The 25,116-nt window shown below is 32.8% G+C and overlaps 1 protein-coding gene and 1 long non-coding RNA gene across 2 annotated transcripts in view; both read right to left on the reverse strand.

Moving 5' to 3' along the window:
• Positions 1 to 1,625: 1,625 nt before the first annotated feature.
• LOC130010704 (uncharacterized) lies at positions 1,626 to 3,121 on the reverse strand. Its single transcript, XR_008785980.1, has 3 exons — positions 2,954 to 3,121; positions 2,079 to 2,255; positions 1,626 to 1,754 (listed from the first exon to the last, which is right to left on the reverse strand). It is a non-coding gene; the product is annotated as an uncharacterized LOC130010704 (long non-coding RNA).
• A 1,543-nt stretch (positions 3,122 to 4,664) lies between these two features.
• LOC130010919 (tolloid-like protein 2) overlaps positions 4,665 to 25,116 on the reverse strand; it is a 32,162-nt gene continuing 11,710 nt past the window's right edge. Inside the window, exons 2-13 of the mRNA XM_056099138.1 lie at positions 24,438 to 24,504; positions 18,370 to 18,451; positions 12,862 to 13,001; positions 12,223 to 12,321; positions 11,175 to 11,405; positions 10,827 to 10,960; positions 7,371 to 7,569; positions 6,711 to 6,871; positions 6,083 to 6,281; positions 4,965 to 5,140; positions 4,795 to 4,870; positions 4,665 to 4,669 (exon numbers count right to left, since the gene is read on the reverse strand). Coding sequence (XP_055955113.1) covers positions 4,665 to 4,669; positions 4,795 to 4,870; positions 4,965 to 5,140; positions 6,083 to 6,281; positions 6,711 to 6,871; positions 7,371 to 7,569; positions 10,827 to 10,960; positions 11,175 to 11,405; positions 12,223 to 12,321; positions 12,862 to 13,001; positions 18,370 to 18,451; positions 24,438 to 24,504 — 1,569 coding nt within the window. The remainder of the gene's footprint in view (positions 4,670 to 4,794; positions 4,871 to 4,964; positions 5,141 to 6,082; positions 6,282 to 6,710; positions 6,872 to 7,370; positions 7,570 to 10,826; positions 10,961 to 11,174; positions 11,406 to 12,222; positions 12,322 to 12,861; positions 13,002 to 18,369; positions 18,452 to 24,437; positions 24,505 to 25,116) is intronic.

Below are 25,116 nucleotides of genomic sequence, written 5' to 3' on the forward strand. Positions count from 1 at the left end.
TATATTATATTTGCAGATTTGAAACTCTAGAATACAGAATAGTTGTGTCAATAAGATGCGATGTTTCTTCCCTCTTAAGATCTCTTGATCCAATTTTCTTACCAATATCAAACAGAAAATTTACCTTGACACTGAGTTACATTATGAGACCAACCACCAGAACTAAGACAGGTAACTCTATTAGGACCATCTGTTATATAACTGGGTGGACAATCTATATAAGCTTGTGTAGGGTATATATATCTACCATCTGGTAAAACTGTACCATGATAAAATACATCACCTCTAACAATATCTAACTTTATACAAGGAGCTGAAATAACATTCAAATAATGTGCAGCAAATTAGACAGGTGCACAGAGCATTTTTATTTCTCTGACATTCATCGAAATAGCATCGAACAAACAAATGTGCAAAGCACTGCTATCGTTTTGGTCTCAATTCCACTCTATTCATATACATGTATGCCCCTAAATGAGCAGAAATATTGTCTCAGAACTTTTATAAAATTCTAGGACAATCCCTCAGACATCACGCCAAACTTGACGTTGTCTCCAATTCCTGAACACACCTCTGTTAGAATGCAAACATTATCATGATTTTTCCTCTCCTTACCGATAAGTTTTTGAAAAGGTTAACGGTACCAGAGTAATCATAAAAGTTGCATACGGTCTAATAATGCTGTTGATTAATTAGCAATTCTCTATTAAAAGTGTTCCAAAATGTTATATTGACCAATTGCTTGAAAAGTAATCAACATTATAAAGATCACCAATTCTTGTGACCTCTTACACTTGATAATGTAAATGAGGTAGAAGTCTTTTTATACTGATAAGACTTACCAATACAAGATCTGTCAGGTCTGAGCAATACACCATCAACAATAATTTCTGGCCCATCATATAGTTCATATTGAGCTGGACAAGAACAGATATAACTACCATTATTATTAATACATGTTCGATCACACCCACCATTATTACTAGCACATTCATTTATATCTGAAATCATTAACAACAAAAACCAAAACAGTTATAAGTTGATTATATAAACTGTTCAAAAATAGAGAGTTTGTAAACGTTTATTTGGTTTTAATCATGTCATAATTTTACCACTTATAAAGGAGGACTTATAGCTTATTGACTCAAGAAGGATGCACAATGGACACTCAACTAGAATGTCTGCATTTGAATCATGGTATGGACTGAGAAGAACTTCTGATTATCCCACTACTCAGGTGTAAAGTGAATGGAACAGAAAAGCTGAGTTCACCCAATCTACACATTGACATGCATGTAAAAGAATATTTCACAGCTGGAAGACGATGAAGAAGGGTCATGACTAGTAAAAAAAAAATTAAAATCTGAGAAATTTTCAACTAATTCGCCTAGTGTGTCTGCTTCGCCGAAGCATTTGCCCAAATTTAGAATTCATTAGCCAATCACCACTCATCATTGCCTAGTGTGTTCACCCATTCGGCCGAATAAAATTCGGTGCCGATTGATTCGACCAAACGATTCGGCTATATGCTTTGTACTTTAAAATCTGTACCTTTTTGTAAAATGAAAAATTTAAAGCGAAAATAAAAATTTCAAGAACTAGATTTAGATGATAATACTTACCTTGGCAAGATGTATTTGTGGATGAAGGATGTTGATAACCTTTATTACATGAGCATTGATAACTACCTGGTAAATTCTGACAATCATGATTACTACAATTATTATTAGCATTATTACTACATTCATTTATATCTGTAATGAGATAAACATGTACAATATTACTAATATAATACAAACAAACACAACCAATGATCAAAAAAAATAAAATGATTTATTTAGAACTAAACTGTTATGGTTAAAAGAAATACAAAAATTGAAAAAAGTATGTATTGCATTATGGGAATGGCACCATCTGTTAAGTAGTCCAGTTTATATTCGAGATCAGTTACCTAATTCATAAATAAACTAAATATTTATTCAGATTCTAAAACCAAAACTGGCAAAAAGGGATTTAGTAAAAGCAGAAAGTATCTTCGTCATTTTTGATTGTGGAAATATTAAATGTTCGGAACTTACCGTTACAAGATGGTACGGGTTTATCATATGTTTCTTGTGTTGTACATGTTAATATATTATCTGATGATGGTTGATATCCCTGATTACATGTTATACTTATAATCTGACCAACATTTACACGTCCTGTTACATTAACAACACCATTTAATAACCCCTCTATAGCTGGACAATGGAATGCTGAAAATATTTATTTTAATATCAGTTACAGTCTACATATTTATACAGTGTGTCATTAAAGAGTCTTTGCTCTACTAATCCTACACACATCATGAGTAACCTACTTCTCCCAATTATTTTTACCAACTTTGTTTCTTATAGATTTTATATGGAGAAAGCTTTGACTATTAAAGTTTAACACAAGGCACAAAATCTGATGGAAAAATATATCAATTTGAGAATAGAGAGAGGGAGAGAAATGGGGTTTGATGTTCACTCGACACAAACTAGTATGCCATTTCGGGACCAACACATGGTACGATTTCAGATTTCATTTCAATAATTCACTTGCACAGAGGAAACCGGAGGACCCAGAGAAAACCCACAAGGCTGGACAGGCGACCCTACTCCTTGTCACATACAACTGGGGAATCGAAACCATGCCACTTGACTCAATGACAGACCTTGTGATACAGCGTGCACATGCTAACCATTCGGTCATCCACCACGTACCCCACCCCACCCCTCTTTGAGAATAGAATAATAGAAGCCATGAAGTTTCGAACCGATGCATGCCAATAACTTTTGGAGATAAACCTATATATTTCAAGTTTCGTCAAAATTGGATAAGAATTGTGACCTGTAGAGTGTCCACTACACACTAAGTCTCAAATTATCTGAACTATTGTGCTGACAAGATGTTAAATTCCATTCCATACCTTGACATAGTGGTGTTGGACTAGACCAGGTTTTATTAGCTGTACAATAAGGTTGAGCTGAACCTACTAATCTATAACCAGGGTTACAGAAATACAATATAGAAACACCATAATGATTTTCTTCTGCAATAACACGGCCATTTTCAGGTGGCAATACTTTAGGACAATGAATAACTGAAAAAAAAAAACGAGTAATAATATCTAGTTCTATATTGTTAGCAGTTTCATCTAAACAGTAACAGTATTTACATAATTTACCATTCACATTTCTAAATGATGCACTTGTAAACTAGATGTTTCTCCTAAAACTTTCTCAACTGTAGTTTATTATGAGTTGAGAACTTAATGACTTTTATCTAAAACTAAACTGTGACCTGTCTCCAGTGTAATAAGATTGTACAGATTGATTATGCTTCAATGTCTGTTCAGGTAAATGATTATGCTTCAATGTCTGTACAGGTAAAAAAAAAAAGAAAGAAGCTCTTTATGATGTGTGGAACGCTAATAGACGGATGTATATCAACAAACCACCAACCTATTAATGAACCCCAACAAACCCACTGGTGCATGTAAAAAAGCAGGACTATTGTAATTAAACTTACTGTCACACCCAGGTACATGACTCCATCCTCTCTCTATACAAACACTTCTACTGTCTCCCATCAGTTCATGACCAACCAAACATCCATACACAGCCACACCACCATATGTGGTCTTATCTAAATCCACTAATAAACCATTTTCAGGAATCCTTGGTGAGCCACAATCAATTACTGGAAAAATAATTTTAAACCTGAGATATACAGACCTGTGATACAGATAGAGATGTGAGATCATTTGTTGAAAGTCGCCAGAAATAAATTTCAGAAATAACTTGTATTCCATGGAATTGTGTCATGCGTTCTTCTCATTCCATTAATAAATGCTGCCTAAAACAATATATAGACAATTGACATTAAATTGAATATCAATGGCAAGTTTTAATATTCAGAGAGATTTACTTACATATACAAGATGGATGTTGCTCATCAGGTCTCCATTGTCCTTCTATATCACAGATTTTAACAGTGGGTCCTTGTAATATGTAACCCATATCACAGCTATAACTAACTATAGTACTATAATCTGTACTACTAGTATTAATATGTAATGGAGGTAGAACTTTCAAATTCTCACAATCTACAAGAAAACAGACAGTCATCTATAGAGATTTATAAACCTTACATGTATACCAAACAATTTACAATTAAGTACGGTACTTTAAAAACAGAAATTATGACAAGCAAGTAATCACAATGTTACATATGACCATGCACACTAATTCAATCAATTTCAAAGAATAATTTTTGTCTTTAAATGAAATAAAATACCGAGAAGTTATCCCACAAATCAGTGGCATTGTCAAACATAACAAACCTCAAAACAATACAATATCTTATGATGCAGGATCAGATGATAGGTCAATCATTTCATTGATAACCTAACAAAGATGTGATAACCTAACAAAGATGTCATTATCTTCTAAATGCCTCACATTTTAAACAGAAGTATGGTACAGTGAGTTTATTAGTTCATCTTCTTATTAATTCCTTAGGTAGGGGCCTATATCAGGAAGCAATCGGAACAGAAAGGTTCAAATATTGTTACATTTACATATGCAGTAATATTCTCTGTATAATTTCTTCTGTTCCCGTGCATTCTTCTTTCTTTTTCAGTCTATAATCCATGACAAAACAATTTGTTTAACTGATAAAAGGAGTTTTACTCACTATAAGAGATAGCAGCCGTCCATCCACTTCTTTGTATCCGTCTGTCAGAAGTAAAGCGGACATAAAATTCACCATTACTTGACTGAGTTGGTGGTGGTGACATTTTCCCTGAGAAAGTACCTACTAAATCTCGACTAGAAGTATACACCTGTAAGAGAAGGAAACATAAAAATTAACATGAAATTGGTGAAGAATCTTCATAATTAGATACACTGTAAAATGTTTATGTTACACAAACTTACATGAACAGGATCAGAAGTGATTTCTGTATTAAAACCGGGATCAAATATAAGAGACAGATGTCTGTGTTGTGGATCTACCAATCTCCAAGAACAATTCACATCATTAGGATAATTAGTAACTCCATAACCGGGGGATTCAATTTTGGCAAAACCACTATTAATAATAACATCACAACCTGTAATACAAAAAGAATAAGAATATATCATATAATAAAAACAATATAATTGGTACATCTCTCAATCATCACTGCTGTATTTTACACTTTAAGCTCTTCAGATGAATTGGGGTAATCTCATTTGTCATTTCAATACATAGTGATGGCTCAATCTTGCGATTAACAACTTTTAAATTTTTAGATAGGTTTTTTCTGTAGTAACATCAGACTTCCTTGTTGTGTTTCCTTCGTGATCGTAATAAAACTACAGGTTAGATGGTTTCTACAACTTTATTGTTAAACTAGTTGGCTTCGAAGATCCCTCGTTCTCAATAAACAATAGATGATGGCTGCTCGGAATATCTTGGTGAGCTCTGATCAATTTTGCTCAAAAACCTCTTTTATAACTCCCTTATTTCTGCACGTTATAGACTGACCTTGGCGTTAATTTCCTTCTCAAATATGGAATATACAACCCCATTCTCCCAAGACCAGGGGGGAGAACATTACCTTGTTTGGTAAACACATGTCATAAACAAATAGAATTTGATGGATATTTTGACAATGGTAAGGATTTTACCATAATATCACTGGGTTTTTTTATATATATAAATATATCATTCTCTTTCATTAGTACGTGGGATTTGACTCTATAGATAGTGTTAACCAATAATTAGTTAAATATACAATTATGGTCGCAAGGACCTTAGTATTACACTTCCTTACGACAAAATGAACTGTTAGACGAAGAACTGTGTAGTGTATGGAGTGTTCACAAGGAAATTTGGACCATCTGTCAAACAATGGACACAGGTGACAACATTAATTGATGTGGGCATATACAAACAAATATAGGATCTGAATCATCACTTTAAATTTTAGTTAGAGAAAAGATCATACTCATAACTTCTAACATCATATATTATTACTGCATATAGTTTTTGATTAATATTGAAATCTTACCACTTTTGTAAGTTGCATTAAATCCTTTCATTCCATAAGCAAAATCGGTTCTCATTCTCACAAATAAAGAATTGCCACTAGATATGATAATCTTAGGTAAACTAGCACCAGTAAATCTTTCAAATACAGCAGATGACACATCATCACCATTTCTAACTTCAACCCAATCATACGGACTCTCAAACTCAAAATCACCAAACTAAAAAATAGTCAGACATTTTATAAAAGATAAAAATAATATTAATGTTCTGCAACCTGCACATTATAATTTTTGATCAGGCGCTTTAAACTACAAACTGATGTAAGAAGATAAATCTCATAATGTATTGCCAATGAACAGAGATACAAATATCGTCTTTTATTAACTAATGTTGAAGTTTCAAAGAAAGGTACCCAACCATGGTGTCACCGACTATTTTTACATCATTTTAGTCCGGAACATGAAACGGAAAATCAAGTAACCTTTCTTTATCAATTGCATTACTTACATTTACTTCCCATACAAAATAGTAAAATTTCCATACAGCCATCAAAACAAAACAAAACAAATTAGTGTTACTCAGTGTTAGTACAATAATCATATAAATATATTTATATAACTCAAACAAATCTGCAATATTTATAATACCTGTAATGTTACAATTTCCTCTGCATTTTGAGCAGTAATTGACCAATCACAGACTACATTTTCTGGATAATACTGAGGATATTGAGGTGATGAGAACCAGTTGTCTTGAGTTGTAGCTACCAGACTACCACCACATGCATCACGTTCACCATCAAAAGATACTATAAAATATATTGTAGTTCAACTTTATTCATAAACAGAACCAATTCATTTTAAGTCGAACAGTACAATAAATATTTGTCAATCAATATGTAATAAGTAATACATATGTTCACAAATCTTTATTTGAGAATGGTTTTGTACTTGATTTAGGCAGATTACTATGTACAACTTCTGAGTATTGATGTTTTTTTAAGATCTGAACAAAAAACCCAAAAAGACAATTCCTGTTCACTAGGATATTAGTGAGGAGGGAAAAAAATTACATCAAAATTGAGTTTTCCTAGAATATTATTTATTCATCAGAAATTATATCTACATGTGAACCTTTTGTATGTAGAGAACGTCTAGGTCAAGTAAATATAAATATAAAATTGGAATTCAGTAATAAAGATTAGCTGTTTTATAGTTTTTTAGTACAAGTGAATTTGTGGTATATATGATCATATGTGTAGAGGTTATTTTCAAAAATTGTTGGCTGTCACAAGATTGGTTAAGTACCTGCAGTAAATGTTGCTTGAAAACCTTTCTTCTCTTTAGATTGGTCAGCTTTCAATCTTACAACCAGAACATTTCCAGACGATAGTGGAACTTCTGGGGTTTTCTTGCCGGCATAACGACCTAGTTTAGTTGAATCGGTGTTGCTGCCATCATAAACATCCACGTAATCATATTTATTTTCTATGTCAAAATCATCAAACTGTAAAATAAGTTACAAATGTTAATTTTGAGATGTATCAAGAAACTCAATCATACAATTTAAACCATATGAGAAAAACTGACATAAACCATGTGTTATTGACAATGATAAGAGTTATGCTCTTTTATTTTCGGTAAACATGTCTGACAAGAAAAATTTTGAAATAGCAACACTGGTTTGTGGTCCACTCAACACAACAAAGTCGTTTTTTCGATTAACATAAACTTTATTGTTATTTCAATAACGCACACAGAGGTTTTTGGCATGAAAAACCAGCAGTTCCCATGCAAGGTACACCCACATTTTGCAAGAGATGGATAGAGTACAAGCTAAAAAAAAGATAGGTTGCCAGGGAATGAAACATACGCCCACAGCAGCTAATTCGTCTGGGCAGTCAACAAGTGTTGCCACATATTTTTTCTTTTGTCATTAATGAGAACGTTTACAACACATGAAAATCTGATTATGAGTAATAACCCATGAAGTAATTATCAGAAAACATTAGAATTTGTTTTGATTGTTTGTCTCATGACCTTAATCAATTTATATCAATTTTAGCCTCTAGAGCGTTTACAAGATTTTTCAAAGTGAACAAGGGCCATAACTCTGGTAATTATCGAAAATGACTAGGATCCTTCGTCTCATGGCCACTGTGTATAAATTTAAAGTAGCCTCTAGAGCTTCAACATATTTCATGACCTTAAACTGTGCGTATAAATTTAAAGTCAATCGGATATTAACTTTAGCCTCTACAATGTCCACAAGATATTTATCGGAAATTGTTAAAAATCAATAGCCTTCTGCGTCTCATAACCTAAACACTGTGTATAAATTTAAAGTCAATCGAATGTTAACTTTAGCCTCTAGAGCGTCAACAAGATATTTCAAAGAGATCAAGGGCCATAACTCTGGCAATAACTATCGGAAATCGTTAAAAATCAATAGGATTCTTCGTCTCATAATCTATAACGCTGATATTAAGTTTAGCCTCTAGAGCATCAACAAGATATTTCAAAGAGATCAAGGGCCATATCTCTGGAAGTTACTATCAGAAATCGCTGAAAATTAATAGGCTTCTTCGGCTCAATCGAATATCAACTTTAGCCTCTAGAGGGTCCACAAGTTTTTCAAAGTGATCAAGGGCCATAACTCTGCAAACCAATAGGCTTCCTTGTCTCATGACCTTAAATACTGTGTATAAATTTAAAGTCAATCAGATATTAACTTTAGCCTCTAGAGCGTCCACAATGACGAACGAACGGAACGGACAGGGGCCAACGACAATATATGACCACATTTCAATGTGGGCGTAAAAAAATTAATTTTTTGTACAATCAGGGGCCATAATCCAGGATGTTATGGTTTGATATGCGCAAATATCAAAAGGAACTAAAATCTTTGGGATATTAACATATATACCTATCAAGTTTCATCAAAATCGGAAAAAAATTGTGACCTCTAGATCTAGAGCCATTTTGTCTGGCAGTTTCACGAAATTCGAAATCAACCATTTTCTAAATCGGATAATAATTGTGACCTCTAGAGGAACCACAAACCAAAAACGTGATATCTGATATGCGTGAATATCGAAAGGAACCAAGATCTTTGTGTTATAAATAATATGCACTCCAAGTTTCATAAAAATCAGATAAAAATTGTGACCTCTAGAGTGTTCATAAGCTAAAAACGTGATTTTTCATATAATCAGGGGTCATAATCCATAAAGGTATAGCCCGATACACGCCAATATCAAAAGGAACCAAGATCTTTGGGAGACAGACCTATATTTCAAGCTTCGTCAAAATCGGATAAATATTGTGACCTGTAGAGTGTCCACAACAAATTGTGGACGAATGCACAGGACAACAGCGTATAAAAAAGAATCCAGAGAAAGTAGACAATCCTCTTCAACAACATGGTATGATCTATAGTGTACATAATAGATCACACACCTACATTAGACCAGATATTTTTCTTTAAAGGACAAGTTCCAGATATATTTAAGTGAATTTGACAGGTTAATTCAGTTTGAAAAACTCTTTCTAACCATTATCCTAGTCTTGTGCAACTTTCTGAAGTTCTCTGATTTTTTTTTTTTTTGAAAACAAATAAACTTTCAGTTTCCCTGTGGGGTTGGACAGTAGTTACCAAAATTGATTGCTATGAAAGTTTGTGTACCTTTTTAATAATCTACTTCTTGGTCAGAATAAAAACAAAGACAATATTTAATTGAATAAATTTAATAAGAACTAAATTTGGTAACAAGTGGCTTCTTGTTTAACTTGTTAAAATATGAAATTATATATTTTGATATAAATATTCTGTTTTATTGCGATACAATGGAAACAGACGAGATTTAAATCCCTTGGAGTTCGTTGTTAGTTATGTCAACAAAAACATTTGTGACAAGTTGGACTGTTTATGTTGGGTACTAACAGCTCTCTATTAAACAGTTTTCGAGGAATAAATTCACTTGCTGAGTTTTAGATGGTTTCGACAATATCATCGTCCAGACGAAATAGATTTGAGTAATTTATTGATCTTCAAGGAAATGATAGTGGTCCAGGCATTGTTAGCTATTTTGTAAGGCACAATTTAGTACGCAAGATATGACTTGACAATACATGAATAATAATGATGTGTGATAGTTTTAGCCAGTGAAAAAATTGATTATTTAGGTTCGCGGTTTATAATATGCTTTCCCATTAGCCGAAATGACCGCTACATGTGCCATTTTGAGGAATTCATCCAATCAGTGTTACTTATTCCCAGGTATGTGGGGCCCTACATGTGTAGGCCTATTATCAACTTCTTTAGATTGTGAAGAGAAGTAAACAACAAGAAATGACTTCTCTGATGATTTGTAGAATTTTATTTAGAGCTTATTAACGTAATTTTTTAATATATTTTTTTTTTTTGTGTTAAAAAGGTTAGCATGCGATTTTCGGGGTTCTCAATCTAAGCGTGCAGGTGAGGAGAAACAAGGAATCAATTCAACACGGCCTTACCAAGACACTTATACAATTTGAAGAATGAAATTCCTTAAATGAGAACAACGTCTCCTGGTTCTGCAAATCTAGATAATTTCCAAAAGGTTCAATATTTTATTTTTTGAATTTTCAGAAAAGCTAGTAGGCTATATTGTCACATTTTGGCATTTGGTTTACTGAGATATAATGTACTTTTATTTAAGGTGCCTTGTTAAATCTAGGACAATTACTTTAATAAATTTAATATTATAGGCTAAAATGTCTTACTGTCAGCTGTATTTTTGTTCCCACAGATGTTTCAATCCTCCATTGACAATCAGAATATTTAGGATAATTTTGGGGGTAATTTGGAGATTGGAATGTTCCATCTTTACCAGTAAGTGTTTGCCCACATTGATCACCTGAAAAAAAATAAAATGGAACCATATGTTAGTCCCAAAATTACCTAATTTGTGTTGAGTGGAGGTTAAACCCCCCCCCTCTCTCTCTCTCTCTCTCAGAAATAAATAAGGCTCAATTTGTATGGTGTTTTGCTTATTTTAAACTAAGGCAAACCTATGACATAACGACTGAAAGCAATAGATAGATTCCTCTGCAAAAATAAACCATACTTACTATTATCACAGTCTCGTTCATCAGATCCATCTTGGCAATCTTTTTCACCATCACAGATCCAATTCTTACAAATACAGCCTCGTCCATCAGAACATCGCTTCTGGTGTCTTTCACAGGTACGAATTTCACAAACAAATGGACGTTTTGATTCACAGCCATGAAGAATCCAGCGATATTTACCATATTTGGTTTCATTTAGACCAATATCACAGCATTTTTTCTCTCTAGATCCTAATTCAAAAAAAGGTAAAAATACGTTGTGACAGAGTTTGTATTCCAAATTAATGGCAAATATGGTTGTAATATAACTGCCAGGCAATGAAACATATAGGTCTACCTTTCAGCAGATCAGTTGCCAGCTTTGGTTACAATGTTTGTCTGAATTTTGATAGGGTTCACGTCTATAAGTAGATGAAGGGCAGGACAATTTGTACAATACTACCAAATAAAACCATATACGACCTTATTGTTGTGAAAGAATATGTCAATTATATCAGTAAATATTATTCAATATGTGTAAAACTTGCAAAAAATGTACAACAAATGTGATGGTGAATGTCTCACCATTCCAGTTATCTCCCTTGATTACTCCATACTAACAAATATTAACCCATACTAGTATGTGGTTGTAATTGGTAGTATTCAGTTAGTATTGGGTAAATCATCTTGCCATAGTTATATAAGCCCAGCAAGTTTGAAGAAAGGAGTTAACAATGACAGACAGATAGGTAGTATGACAATAATTTGACTTGTAGTGTACCAAAATGCTCTCATGTATAGCTATTACAATATTTTATGACACGCTCAATAATTCTGCAAATAATTGATGTACGAAGCTTATCTTCAATCAGTTTCATCCTTATTACCAGTAAAGCAATCCAAGTAACTAGAAGTGGTAGCTCTAGTTCAGCTGCCAACTCAGAACAGACTTGAACAAATGATAATCAAAAATATAGACATAGCTGTTGTGAGTAATGTAGGCACCAAATAACAATTTTGATTGTTTATATCGTGCTACATTCATGTGTTATGTTAAGATATACCGTACCTGAAAATGGTGAATTATCTGGTGACCAAAATCCTTCTTGTTCTGAGGCTGGTGAACCATTGGACCAATAAAAGCTACCTTTATCATCTTGTGTAAAACCTGTGATGGGCATAAATAAATATCATCATGACAATGATATATCAAATTTTTTTTTATTTCTACAATAAGAGGAAGGTATTCATTTTTTAATTTAAATACAATATAAGACCGTCAATATTCCAGTTGGCGGGATAAAATATATAAACATTTTCTAATATAAAAAATTATCATCCATTTTCGCGAAAATTGTCGTATCAAATTTTTACTATGATTTTGGCCTTCAGCCCCCCTCCCAACAACATACCTTTGCTTTTTCTCAAAACTTACTTTCCTGACTTGGTCAGCTTCAAACGGACACAGCTCAATCAATTTTTGCCCGATTCAAACAAACCAAGCACCATTTTGAACATATTGGAATGGGGAATGTGAAATAACAAACTCAATTTTCAAACTTTCTTCATCGCAATTTTGCCGGCACAGGTCACATAACAATATGATATAATGAAATCTATGAACTTTATATTACACAATTTCTTCTTTACTTTTTAGCTTCAAATCAATATCCAATCATTATTTTGTAAATTTTAATTGTATTCTTACCAATCCAAGAAAATAGTTCAGCTGCGTTCCTCCTCGGTACAATAGTATTTTGATTGGCATCTGTTATAAATTCTTGCAAAACCTGGCCTAATCCATGATTCTTGTTGAACCCCTGAATAATGGCCAATGTACCACCAAAACTGAGAAAGAAAAGGAAAATTTAAATGGAGAAAATCAAATTTCTAAAATACATGGAGAGCGATGGTTCTCAAAGTACTTCCAACGCATGTCCATGTTGTTGTTTATTTAGCAGACAAGTTCAAAATTAACGGATTTTGTCATGAAAAAAATATTTTGGACTGTAAATTTTCTGAAGTCCTTCATATATAGCAAGGCAATGGGATAATAACAGGCTACAGATGGCTGATAATCTGTACTCCCTTAGAGCTCTACTGATAGATGATACTATAAAAGAGAAAGAGTTGTACAAAGCTGATCATTTCCTGTTTGGTTTCGAATATAGAAGAGTAATTTCAAGCCCTTTTTATTAGATAGTTTATGCAAAAATTTTATTAGCAATATTCAAATATTAATCTGTTTGTCTGGATGACCTTACATGGCCTCTTCCCCTTCTTACAGTACTTAAAGCTTTATAAAGGCTTATCAGTGCAAATTATACAGTTTCTTTTCTAGTAAATCTTAAGGCATATGTATAGATATACTATAATGAACTTCACACTAAAAAACACCAAAATTAAATCACCAATTATAGGAGATAAAAATGTTGTTTGCCACAGTTTGTAAAAGTCTACACTGTCTGTAATTTAAATGGGTGTGTCCCAGAATTTAATTCAATATGTACATATGTTCAACATTATAAGCCCTAACATCTGTTAAATCTGTTCCTTTTCTGTATTCTTATCTATGAAACTTCTATAAATTTAAAGGAGCTAAATCTCTGTTCTTTGGAAACGAAAATGGATGGAAATGTGTCAAAAAGAACACATTAATGTAATAAATGTACATCATACTGGGTGGTGAGCATTATAATAGTACTGATAATATGCGAACACATTCAGTGAGAAGTGGCATTGGGTTTTCTAGAAAGAGTATATGAAACAACACCATCACTACTTTTATTTCAGTAGCCATGTGCAAAGCTACTGGTACTCATTAAAAGATATACACAAAGTGCAACAGTAAGAGCAAATATGTCATAAAATAACTATCAAAACAAGTGAATGGATCTGGAGAAACATAAGCCAGCCTTGAGACTACATGGGTGGATATACTTGAAACAATTTTAATCTTTCTAACGATTAAGTTACAGAAATTCAAGCCTGAATGTTTCACGCTACATATTTTAAAGGAGACAAATTTGAAACTTTTAAACTGTAGATGTATTTGCTGATTTTTACACTGTCGCTTAATAAATCTATCTCAGAATGGGGGATAGATTCTTATCAAGGGAAGGAACTAGAGTTACTGTTACCAAGATACTTATCAAATATTTACTGTTTGATGACTTTCACAGCAGTTTTTAAATAAACAAATTAAATAGGTCGCAAAAGCATTACAAATTGAAAAATGCACATGTGTCCTAAAATTCAGAGGCGGGTTGGTTGGCCAAATGGTTAACGCATACACGTTACATCATAAGATCTGTCATTGAGTCAAGTGGCGTGGTTTCGATTTTCCGCTTGTACGTGACAAGAGGTACAGGGATGCCTGTACAACCTCGTGGGTTTTCTAGAGGTCCTCCGGTTTCCTTCCACTGCTAAAGACCCCTACGTGCAAGCGAATTATTGAAATAAAATTGAACCATATGTTAGTCCGAAAATGAGCTAGTTTGTGTTGAGTGTAGTTGATGTTAAATCTCATTTTTCTCTCTCTCCCTAAAATTCATAAGTAAACATCCTTACTATCTTCCCCATCTGTTTTATATGAAATCATATTTATCAAGTGACCTTTTACAACAAATAAGAAAACTGTTCTTGCGAGATAACATTTTTCATGTGCACATTATTTCAGAACTTTATCACATTTGATGGGAGAAACAGTATTAATACTGTTTTTGATAAAGATTGCTTGATTTGCATTTAAAGAGCATGCAACAAAATTATGATCTGTAAACTTGGGGGACATATATATTTTATGCAGTCAGATTTACCGAACACTACTCTATTCATCTCAAGCTCGTGCTATATAATCAGAGATTTTTCTTTGATCTGTAAATTAGTCTTTATATTATTTTTTTTTAATTGAAATATAAATATTGTAGATTTAAAAATATGACAAGACAGCTGTAGTATGATTCTACATTTCTTATAATATAAAGACATTTCAGTTTGTGAACTAGATGTTTTAATCATATTTTCTTGATTTATTAGATTCACATTGTGGTTATTATTTCTTATTAAGGGCTATCTGGAATACCAAATTAACATTTACCCATAATCGATTTACTGAACCTAAACCTATCTAAGATTTATACAATTGAAAATACATATTATATATGTACCTGTTCAAGACACTTAGACACTTTATCAATTGGAAGTCAGGTCTCCCAGTTCAACCAAAGGAGGAAAATTCTTATAGTAAAAATCTGTTAAATTATTACAGATCTACAAATGATAGTTTCTTTTCATTTGTATCCAATAACCTACAGGCTTATTTCATAGAACTGATCTCTACTTAATGTTCCATAAATATTTCTACACTGACTAAGACACAAAAAATAAGTATCATTCATGTACTGTTATAGAGATTAGGAAAGGTGAATAAAAAACATATCTAGATTAAACTAAAGTACTAAGTCTAGATACAATGTATGAATGTTATTTGAGTTTAGAATGGGTGGAGGTATTTAACATTTTACACATACTTGTCAATAATGACTTTTTATTACATTATAGTATATAACCTACTCCCTATATATCATAGTGTCAAATAACAAATATTGCAGTATTTAAATAAGATACTTTTCATCATGTTCTTAAGTCTTAATCCTTTAATTGGCTATATCTCTTTCCAAAATCAGTTCAACTTTTAACAGAAATTTGAGAAAAAATAATAAGGAATGTAAGAATGAATTTTTTCCCCTTTTTAGATAACAGTACTGTGAAGTGCACCTGTTTAAAATCTTTACTTTAAAAAAACTGTTATCTTAATGGACCAAATACCTTGAAAAAGTCTCACTTTTCATTTATTTTTACACTAAATTAAAGTTTGTCTTATTTATTTTCAACCAGTATTATTATCACATTTCAATGAAAAACTCCTGGTGTAAGGTATCATGCTTTGTCAATTTAACACTGTATTGTAAATTTGAACACTTATTTAGGATATTATCAGGTGCTGTTAGTGAATGAAATAATGTGAATGAAACATTTCGAATGAATAATCTTTTTATATCTAACAAATTGAAATAGTCTGAACTATTATGCAGTGGTGACATCAGGATTTTCGAGCACAAGTTTTCAAAGACCTCTGGCAAAATATGGGATTTGGAGTATGCGCTAGCCTACACAGCAGCTATGACATGCAATATACCCCACACTTTGCACAAGATGTATGGAGAACTTGGTAAATCGGTAGTGTTTCACACCAAGTTTGTAAGAAATCTTAAAGATAGGTTGCCAGGCAACGAAACATACGCCCACAGCAGCTAAATCGTCCGGGCAGTCAACAAGAGTTGTCACATATTTTTACTTTTTTCAGTACTGAAACATTGATAATACACTAAAATCATTAGAATTTGTTTGGTTTTTATAAAGTTCTGCCTCATGCTAAAGTTTAGCATACGAAACATTTAATATCATGGATTTAGCTGATTCATTGAAAATCAATATACTCGTTCGTCTCAAGACCTTAAACTCTGAGTATCAATCTGAAGTCAATCGGATGATAACATAAGCCTCTAGAGCATCACACGACATTTCAAAGTGATCAAGGGCCATAACTCTGACCCTAATCTGAAAATCACTAGGCTTCTTCGTCACATGACCTTAAACACTGTGTATAAATTTAAAGTCAATCGGATATTAACTTTAGCCTCTAGAAAGTCCACAAGATTTTTCAAAGTGATCAAGGGCCATAACCCAGGCAGTAATTATCGGAAATCGCTGAAAATCAATAGAATTCTTCATCTCATGACCTTAAACACTGTGTATAAATTTAAAGTCAATCGGATATTATCTTTAGCCTCTAGAGCGTTCACAAGATTTTTTGAAGTGATCAAGGGCCATGACTCTGGCAGTAATTATCGGAAATCGTCGAAAATCAATAGGCTTCTTCGTCTCATGACCTTAAACACTGTGTATAAATTCAAAGTCAATCTGATATTATCTTTAGCCTCTAGAGCATTCACAAGTGATCAAGAGCCATAACTCTGGCAGTAATTATTGGAAATTGCAGAAAATCAATAAAATTATCGGAAATCGTCGAAAATCAATAGGCTTCTTCGTCTCATGACCTTAAACACTGTGTATAAATTTAAAGTCAATCTGATATTATCTTTAGCCTCTAGAGCATCCACAAAATATTTTGAAGTGATTAAGGGCCATAACTCTGGCAGTAATTATCGGAAATTGCGGAAAATCAATAGGCTTCTTCATCACATGACCTTAAACTTTTTTTACACTGGGCAAGTTCTTTAAATAAAATGTCAGTACCATTTTTATCTCTACTCAGCTAACTTCATTCTGTACAGAACATCTCATTTAATAAAAAGTAACATACGTGAATCTAAACATAACATGAAATGTGTTTCACCCTAACATAGGTATTTTTTAAAAAGTTGATGTTTCTTTCACAGCGTTCTACTTGACATATTCATAGCTTTAACATAAAATACTGTCTTTAGGATGACATATAATTCTGACATCACAATCTAGAGGTAATAAAATCAGAAATTGACATCATTTGTTTTTGGATTAAAGTGAGATTGGAAATTATGGTGCACATTCCTTAAGTAGAGGTTTCTACATATAATGGGAATAAAATCAGTGCAACTAATTACAAAAGCTTTTAAAATAACCATTTATTATATCAAAATCTGTGAAACTAACTACAAAAGACAAGTAAAACGAAATAAATTTTGAACTATATAAAAGGAAACGAAATAGGATCTGTGTTTTAAGTATTCATGGATTTATAGGGTGGTGCTGATAAGAGCACCACTCCCCCAACCCTTTAATCATCTTAAAGTCTCTCTATATAGATATATCTATCATGACATTTCTCCACAACATTCCCTGGTAAATTGACAAACTACTATGACATACACAAACAGCTATATTAAATAAGTACATAGTAAAGCTGATATCATGTACAATTTGCTCATCGAAGCATCAGAGACAAATTGCTATTATAAATTCTGTAAACAGAAAATATCTTTTTTTAATATTTTCTTTACAATCAATGCATCAATGTACATCAACAAGGCCAATAATTGCTATCCTTATGTAATGTACCTGTCACAAGAAGATGGGTTTCAGTTTGTTTTGTACATCCACTACATTATAATCTTAATTTTTTTTAAACAATTAAGTTGTATTATCATTTTACCTTTGACAGAATTTTTCTGCTTCATCCCAGGATACAGATTCAACAAATACTCGATAACATTTTCTTCCTATCTTATGCCAACCTGAAAAGTATAGTTTACATTAACTGATTATACCACTTTTGGTCGTTTTTATCATGTGATGGTCAGTATCATAGCAGATCAATATATTTTATGCATAAACATAATTAATTTACCAGGAAATCATGTATGCTCACAGATAACCAAGTACCCTGCTCTACTGTAAAGAAAAGTTTCTAGCCAACTATCAGATCATCATCGAATTATTTTGAAGTTTTAAAAAATGGACTGCAAGAACTTTATGTACTATAATAAAATTGTGAGCAACGGAGAGATACTACCATATTAAGATGTTATGCTACCACATTAAGATGTAGTTGTATAAAGAGACAGGTCTTAATAAGATGGGCAATAACTGTGCAAATTAATTTGTTGACATGCGACCAATAAGCACAGATTTTCAGTTCATGGTCAAAGTAAACTAGGCTGTTATATTATGTTTTATATATAAATAAGACAATACAAGTATTCAAAGAGATGTCATCATATTATTATGACATGACAAAAAATAAGATTCATTAAAATCATAAAATTTTAATATCTTTAGGTCATGATTATTTTGAAATGAAATGGGGTTCAAAGTCCTACTGTTCTGCACCTACCAGTGATTAGAAAAGACTTGTTCATGTGACTAATCCATCACTCAAACTAACACATTAAACTTTCTGTTTTAAAAAACAGAAACCCTTTTGATATATTTCTACCTTAAAGCATAATTATGTCATTTATTCGACCCACTGAAAGTGCAATCCTTATGAACAGGATAAATAAATATTTAAACTAAAACTGCATAATAAGCCCCCATAACTAATTTATTACAGACCATTGGTATTTTAGCACATACATGCATGCCTTCATGCTAGCCCTCTCCAATTCTTTGTTACACTATTTATAGTGATTTCTATTTTAAAATTTGAATCAGTGAAGTATGTGTCAATAAGTTAAAAGAACCTTGTAATATATATGTATAATGACTTTGATAAGAAATATATCTTCCCTGGTAGTCTGGGTACCAGTATGTTTTCAATCAATGGCTATATAATTAGGATCTTTTAATAGTGCCTAGGAAGAAATATATCTTTAAAAATATTTAAAAAAATATAAAATCTTGAGTTGAATAATATTATGTTAAGATGAATGTTAGCTATAGGTAGTAAATAGTGATGAATGAGACAAGGTTGAGTAGTTCACATAGGTAACAAATGTTTTATTCAACAATCAGTAAAATTTGTATGTCACCTTTTATATACGGTAGGGATCATTGCATGTAAATGTGTACCAGAAGTCAATTGTTCAAATGAAATCCTATTATTAACATTTAACAAATTAACTCTGCATTATCAAACCAGGAAAAAAATAAGAATGTTAGAATTAATAGAGCAGTTATTTTGGGTTTATTTTTCATTGATGTTTTATTGTACTTATTTACATATTTGACATATGTTGATCTGAGTTAAGATTGTCGACACACACAGCATTATCAAATAAACATGCATAATGTAAGATTTAGATAGAGGTGACAGTACTCACAATAATTGTTTAAAAATAGATAATGAAAAAGGAATATATTGAAAATTTCTGTCAAATTACTTTATTCTGAGCGAAGTTACGTTTGCAGATTTGGTCAACCAATCTCTTATTATTGAGGTGAAGCCTGTACATGAATTAAATATGGACAATTTTCAGAAAGGTGTTACCTATTTGATGTTATATTATTTGTGGTAATCACATATATTAGCCTATTCAGAATGACATTCTACATAACAAATTACCAAGAATTATTTTTGTTGAAGTCTAATTCTATCAAAGGTAATGGGAGCTTATAATTACCCTACCAGGACCTCTTTTGACTCAAAATGTGGCTGGTTAGTTTCAAAAATGATTAAGGACCCTGTTCGGACAGATTCTGGAGGCTGCAGCCTACCATAAAATCCATAGTATAAAAGTAGAAATAAGACTGTTGGAATAAAGATACATTATGGAAGATAATATAAAGAGTTGACTGTTCTCGCTATAATAGTGAACAAGCCAACAGTGAGGCCGATGTCCCCCGCCGAAATCACAAAATAAATAGATGACACATATTAAAGATACATTATGGGAGATTTTAATAGAGAGTTAGCCATTCTTGCTATAACATTTCAAAAATAGATGATGAAAGAAGAATATATTGAAAATTTCAGTCAAATTACTTTATTCTGAACAAAGTTATCACCATTGTAATTTTTGACTAGAAATAGGAGTCAACTATCATTTCACCGTCTCCGAGAATGGCCGATCGTTTGATTGACAAGCGTTAACTTCACCTACATAATCACGATATCAAGTAATGTTTTCAGTGGCTGTGGTACCATTAGCCTATTCGGTTTGAGATGGGGTTGCAATTCAATTCGTATCACATTTATTTTTACTACAAATTAAAAATAAGACTTTTAATATATAGATAATGTAGGACGGAGGGCCTGACAAGGACAGCTGTCTAGTCGTTCGGATGGGACGAAAAACTGAGGTCCCGTGTACACATAAAAAATCCCTTGGCAGTTGGAATTTGATATAAGAGTAGGCCGCAGTGCCACTGCCCGGGCAAAATTTCCCTCATAGCACACTGTATGGCGTATGCCCGTCTTCATTAGCCCAGTTTAGGAGCAGAACAGTAGGACGTTAAACCCCATTTCATTTCATTTCATTTAATATATAGATAAGAAGAGAAGGTTTGAAAGGAATGGACCAAATCAATGAGGCATAATTATAGCAGACTTCTTGTTAGCCTGCGTGTACTCTTGTACTGTAACTGGTAGGCCTACGTAACTCCCGAAGTAGACAAATAGGAAACAGTGATCCAATCAATGGGGCTGCAATTCAACTGGGGTGATGTTAGTTGTGATGTTTATCAATTTCCATAATTTTTCTGTAAACGCAAGTGACAAAAAAGCGCATAATACCGACATCCAAACTCTCATTTTAACCACAACTAAACATAATATCAAGGTCGTATATATCAATCTTTCAATCAAATTGACTGGCATGCGGCCTCGCTCAACAGCGGCCTCGCTTCGTACACTCTATCATTTAGCCTTGATCTAAAATTTCCGGGAGTATGATGTCAACGTAACGGTTAATCTCCGCTTACGACACCATTTAAAAATTTAATCAATCAATGAAATCCTGTTTAAATCCAAGCCATCCATGGGTCTACAGAGTTGATTTTGTGCTTGTTGTGTAAATAAAGACCTAATTTATAATTTCTATGACATCTGAAGCCTAAATAAAGACTTGCAATAACCATATTTAGCTCTTGCATAATGTATGTTTAATTAATCGCAGAATTGAACAAAAATTCAACTAACATTTTTTAATTCACCAAAAATCTTCTAATCATTTTTAATTAAAATAAGTTACATGTTGCGTCAACAACGTTTTAGTTTTAACATGACTGTTTCAATGTCTTTTAATTTAACACGAGGAAGAAATAATAAGAAAGTTTGATATAGAATTGTTGATAATATAAGAATACGTCAGAAACTTGAAGAATACAAAAAGGTGAATTTCAGTGCAAACTGGCACTCTTTTGTTTACAAAAATATCAAACATACTTTTTCTGTAGAGTACAGACTACTAAGAAAGAATGAGAGGGCAAAGAAACCTGTCTCCACCCATAATAGGTTACTAGATCAAGACCTTGACTGAAATAAAATATAAACTTTTAAAAGATGAAAATATTAATTACAAAACTAAAGATATATTTCTGTTGTGAAGAGAAAGTGTTTAAATCTAAATGCAATATTTGCCATTTACATTCAATTTCTCTATTCAAAGATTTTCAAGATACTGAGTGTTTTGTTTGACCCAATAATCTTTGAGCTATAAAACTCAGCAAAATGTCATTTTTCCTTGAGATAAAAGAGCTCCATTTATTTTTCACCAAAATCTGTAAATGAAATGGAATTTTATGAACTATTGCACATTAGAACGAACTGAGACAAACATATATTGTACGTTTTACATCAAGACATGGACAGAGTTGTATAAAACTAACACAGCAAATATATTTGAATTATTATTGCTTTTTTTTTTATTCAATTGTAGCTTTATTTCCATCTAAATGTGTAATATATCTGCAGGCTATTTGAAGCAATAAATATCATAAATAGTCATGTGTAAGATGTTATTTTTATCTTTATACACATGAACAATTAATTTAGATAGAAAAAAGCTACATGACATGATAATATGATGTCCACCTAAAAGAATAAATTACACATATCTCCTGTATGTAATGTAGAATTAGAACTTCCTTACAATTGAACTCTACTTAAAGAGTCATTAAGTCAGCATATTATTCAGCAAGTAGGAACATTTATTGTGTGTTGGGCCATGATGATGTCTTGGTCAAAGACAGGAATTTGTTGGTTGGAGAAATTGTTTTAATGAGTCCATAGTTCTCTTGCAGACAATTCACGACCGTGAATGCGCAAATTAAGTCGTGCAGTTGCAATAGCAAGGGATAGGGGAGTAACTGTACCACCTTTCTGTTCCTGACGGAGAAGTTCATTTTCTAATTCGGCGATGGCTTTCTCAGCAGTCAGGTTTTTGTTGGGATTCTTGGGGTAGTCAATTTTCAATCACAGATGGTATTGATTTAATACTGGATCGTTCTTTAATGCAATAAAACCCAGGGCCGTAACTAGCTCAGAGCAACGAGGGGGGCAGGAAGTGTTCTCGGGGGTGCTGTAATATTAACGGACAATGTATATCTATTTTTTTATAGTCGAAAATAATTATTGAGAATTATGTGTTTGAAAATTGCGTCCTGTTGTTCTGTCTGTGGACATCAAATAACAACATTCATTTGTGATTTAATATTCCATACATATACACCAGGACACCATTTACATAAATGTTATTATTTGATAGCTACAGAGATAACAACAGAATGCAAATTTCAAACGCATGATTCTCAATACTTAAATATATCAGATTCGCCGGTTCGCCAGAAAATGACGAATTGGTTGTGGTTCAATAGATGTATTGGGAATGCGAAGTTTACAGGCAACGGCGTCTAAGATTGTGGGCTGAGGCCATATCTGACGGATCATTTTGAAAGCTTTTTTTTGCCCTGCTTCAGCGTCAAGCAGGAAAGTGGCGAAATTGGGATCCAGCGATAACTAATATTGGAGATTCTGTTGTCAAGATTCAAAGGAAGGAGCATGTGTATTATTCGCCATTGGTGAACTTGCTGGCTTACACAAAAAAATATACACAATACAAAGTATGGGATAATTGAGTGAAGACAATTTATAGTAAAAAACGTTTCGTCCAAGCAACAACACTTTTGACATTTTTTTTTTTAAACTAATGTATACGTTTATAATGAGCGAAAAGTTTGTATCCCACTCCGGTTGCCACGCCAGTCAATAATGCCACACTTTGGACGAACACTCAAAGAACAACTTTGTCAAAGATGAATATTTAATAATCCAGCATGGTCAAGGAAGGAACCGGAAGAGAGAGAGACACTCGATTATGCAAGTCAATAATACATTCAGTACCATTCGACACTACTCGGTACTGGCGCTCAGCTAATGAAAAGGTTGCATCCTTAAAAATTAGTTACGATTTCATTAATAAGGCCCCAGGATTACGATTCAATGTTTACAAAATTATCATCATTGTCGATCATAAATTTGCAATATCTCTATTCCTTATTTATATATTTGCTTTTAGGGTCCTCGTAATGCTAGTTTTCTAAATTGTAGTGGGATTTGATTTTTATTGAGTTGGGGGGATTCTAAATAAGACACAAAAAAAGTCTTGCAACATGGGTCGATTATTTGGAAGGAAATTGAATTTTTGTCTTTTATGGTCTAGTGGGTACAGCTACCTTGAAAATTCTTTTTAACACTTCTAGTGCAAGAGACCTTTTTGGGGAATAAAATTCTTTCAATTGTATGGCAATTAGGGATATAAAAAAATTGTTATTTTGACATACCTGTGGGACACTTATGCCAAGGTACAGGTTTATGTTGAAAACTAATCTCAAATTCATAGCTTGCTCTCTGAAAAAACAACAAAAAAAAACATTTTATGACCACAATTAATGTAAATGTAGGCATAGTTCTTTGAGTTCAGTCTTCTTCACTCTGAAGAGGACAGTTGCCATTCAATTTCATGTAGCAAAACTGCAACTTTGAGAACAGTGGGGTAGGTCAATGTCACTTTGACCCATTTTCCACGTAGGCCTACATGTTTCCAAGCATGATTTCAACGGTTCCATTTGACAATGGAATTTTAGCCCCTGTTCAAGGCGATAAGTTATTAATTCAAGAAATCTACATTTTTAAACCAGGCCAGTAACTTGGGGGGCGCAGGGGGAGGCAAAGCCCCCCCCCCCCCGCCGATGACACTTCCCGCCCCCTCGTTGCTCTGAGCTAGTTACAGCCTTGTTTGAAACATAAAAAATAATACTGTTTTCTAGACAACGTTCTACTATAAGGCTCAATTACTTTATTTTCAGATTCAGTTACCAGCTGAAATTTAAAATTCCAAAATAATTTCATCTTTAATAAACACCTGTTTGTATTAATTTGATAACCTATTCATCCCACGCTTACAAATATTATTAGTCATTGTTATATACGACTAAGATGACATGGGCTAAGTGACAAACT

Source organism: Patella vulgata, chromosome 2 (genome assembly GCF_932274485.2).
Source record: "Patella vulgata chromosome 2, xgPatVulg1.2, whole genome shotgun sequence".
NCBI lineage: Eukaryota > Metazoa > Mollusca > Gastropoda > Patellidae > Patella > Patella vulgata.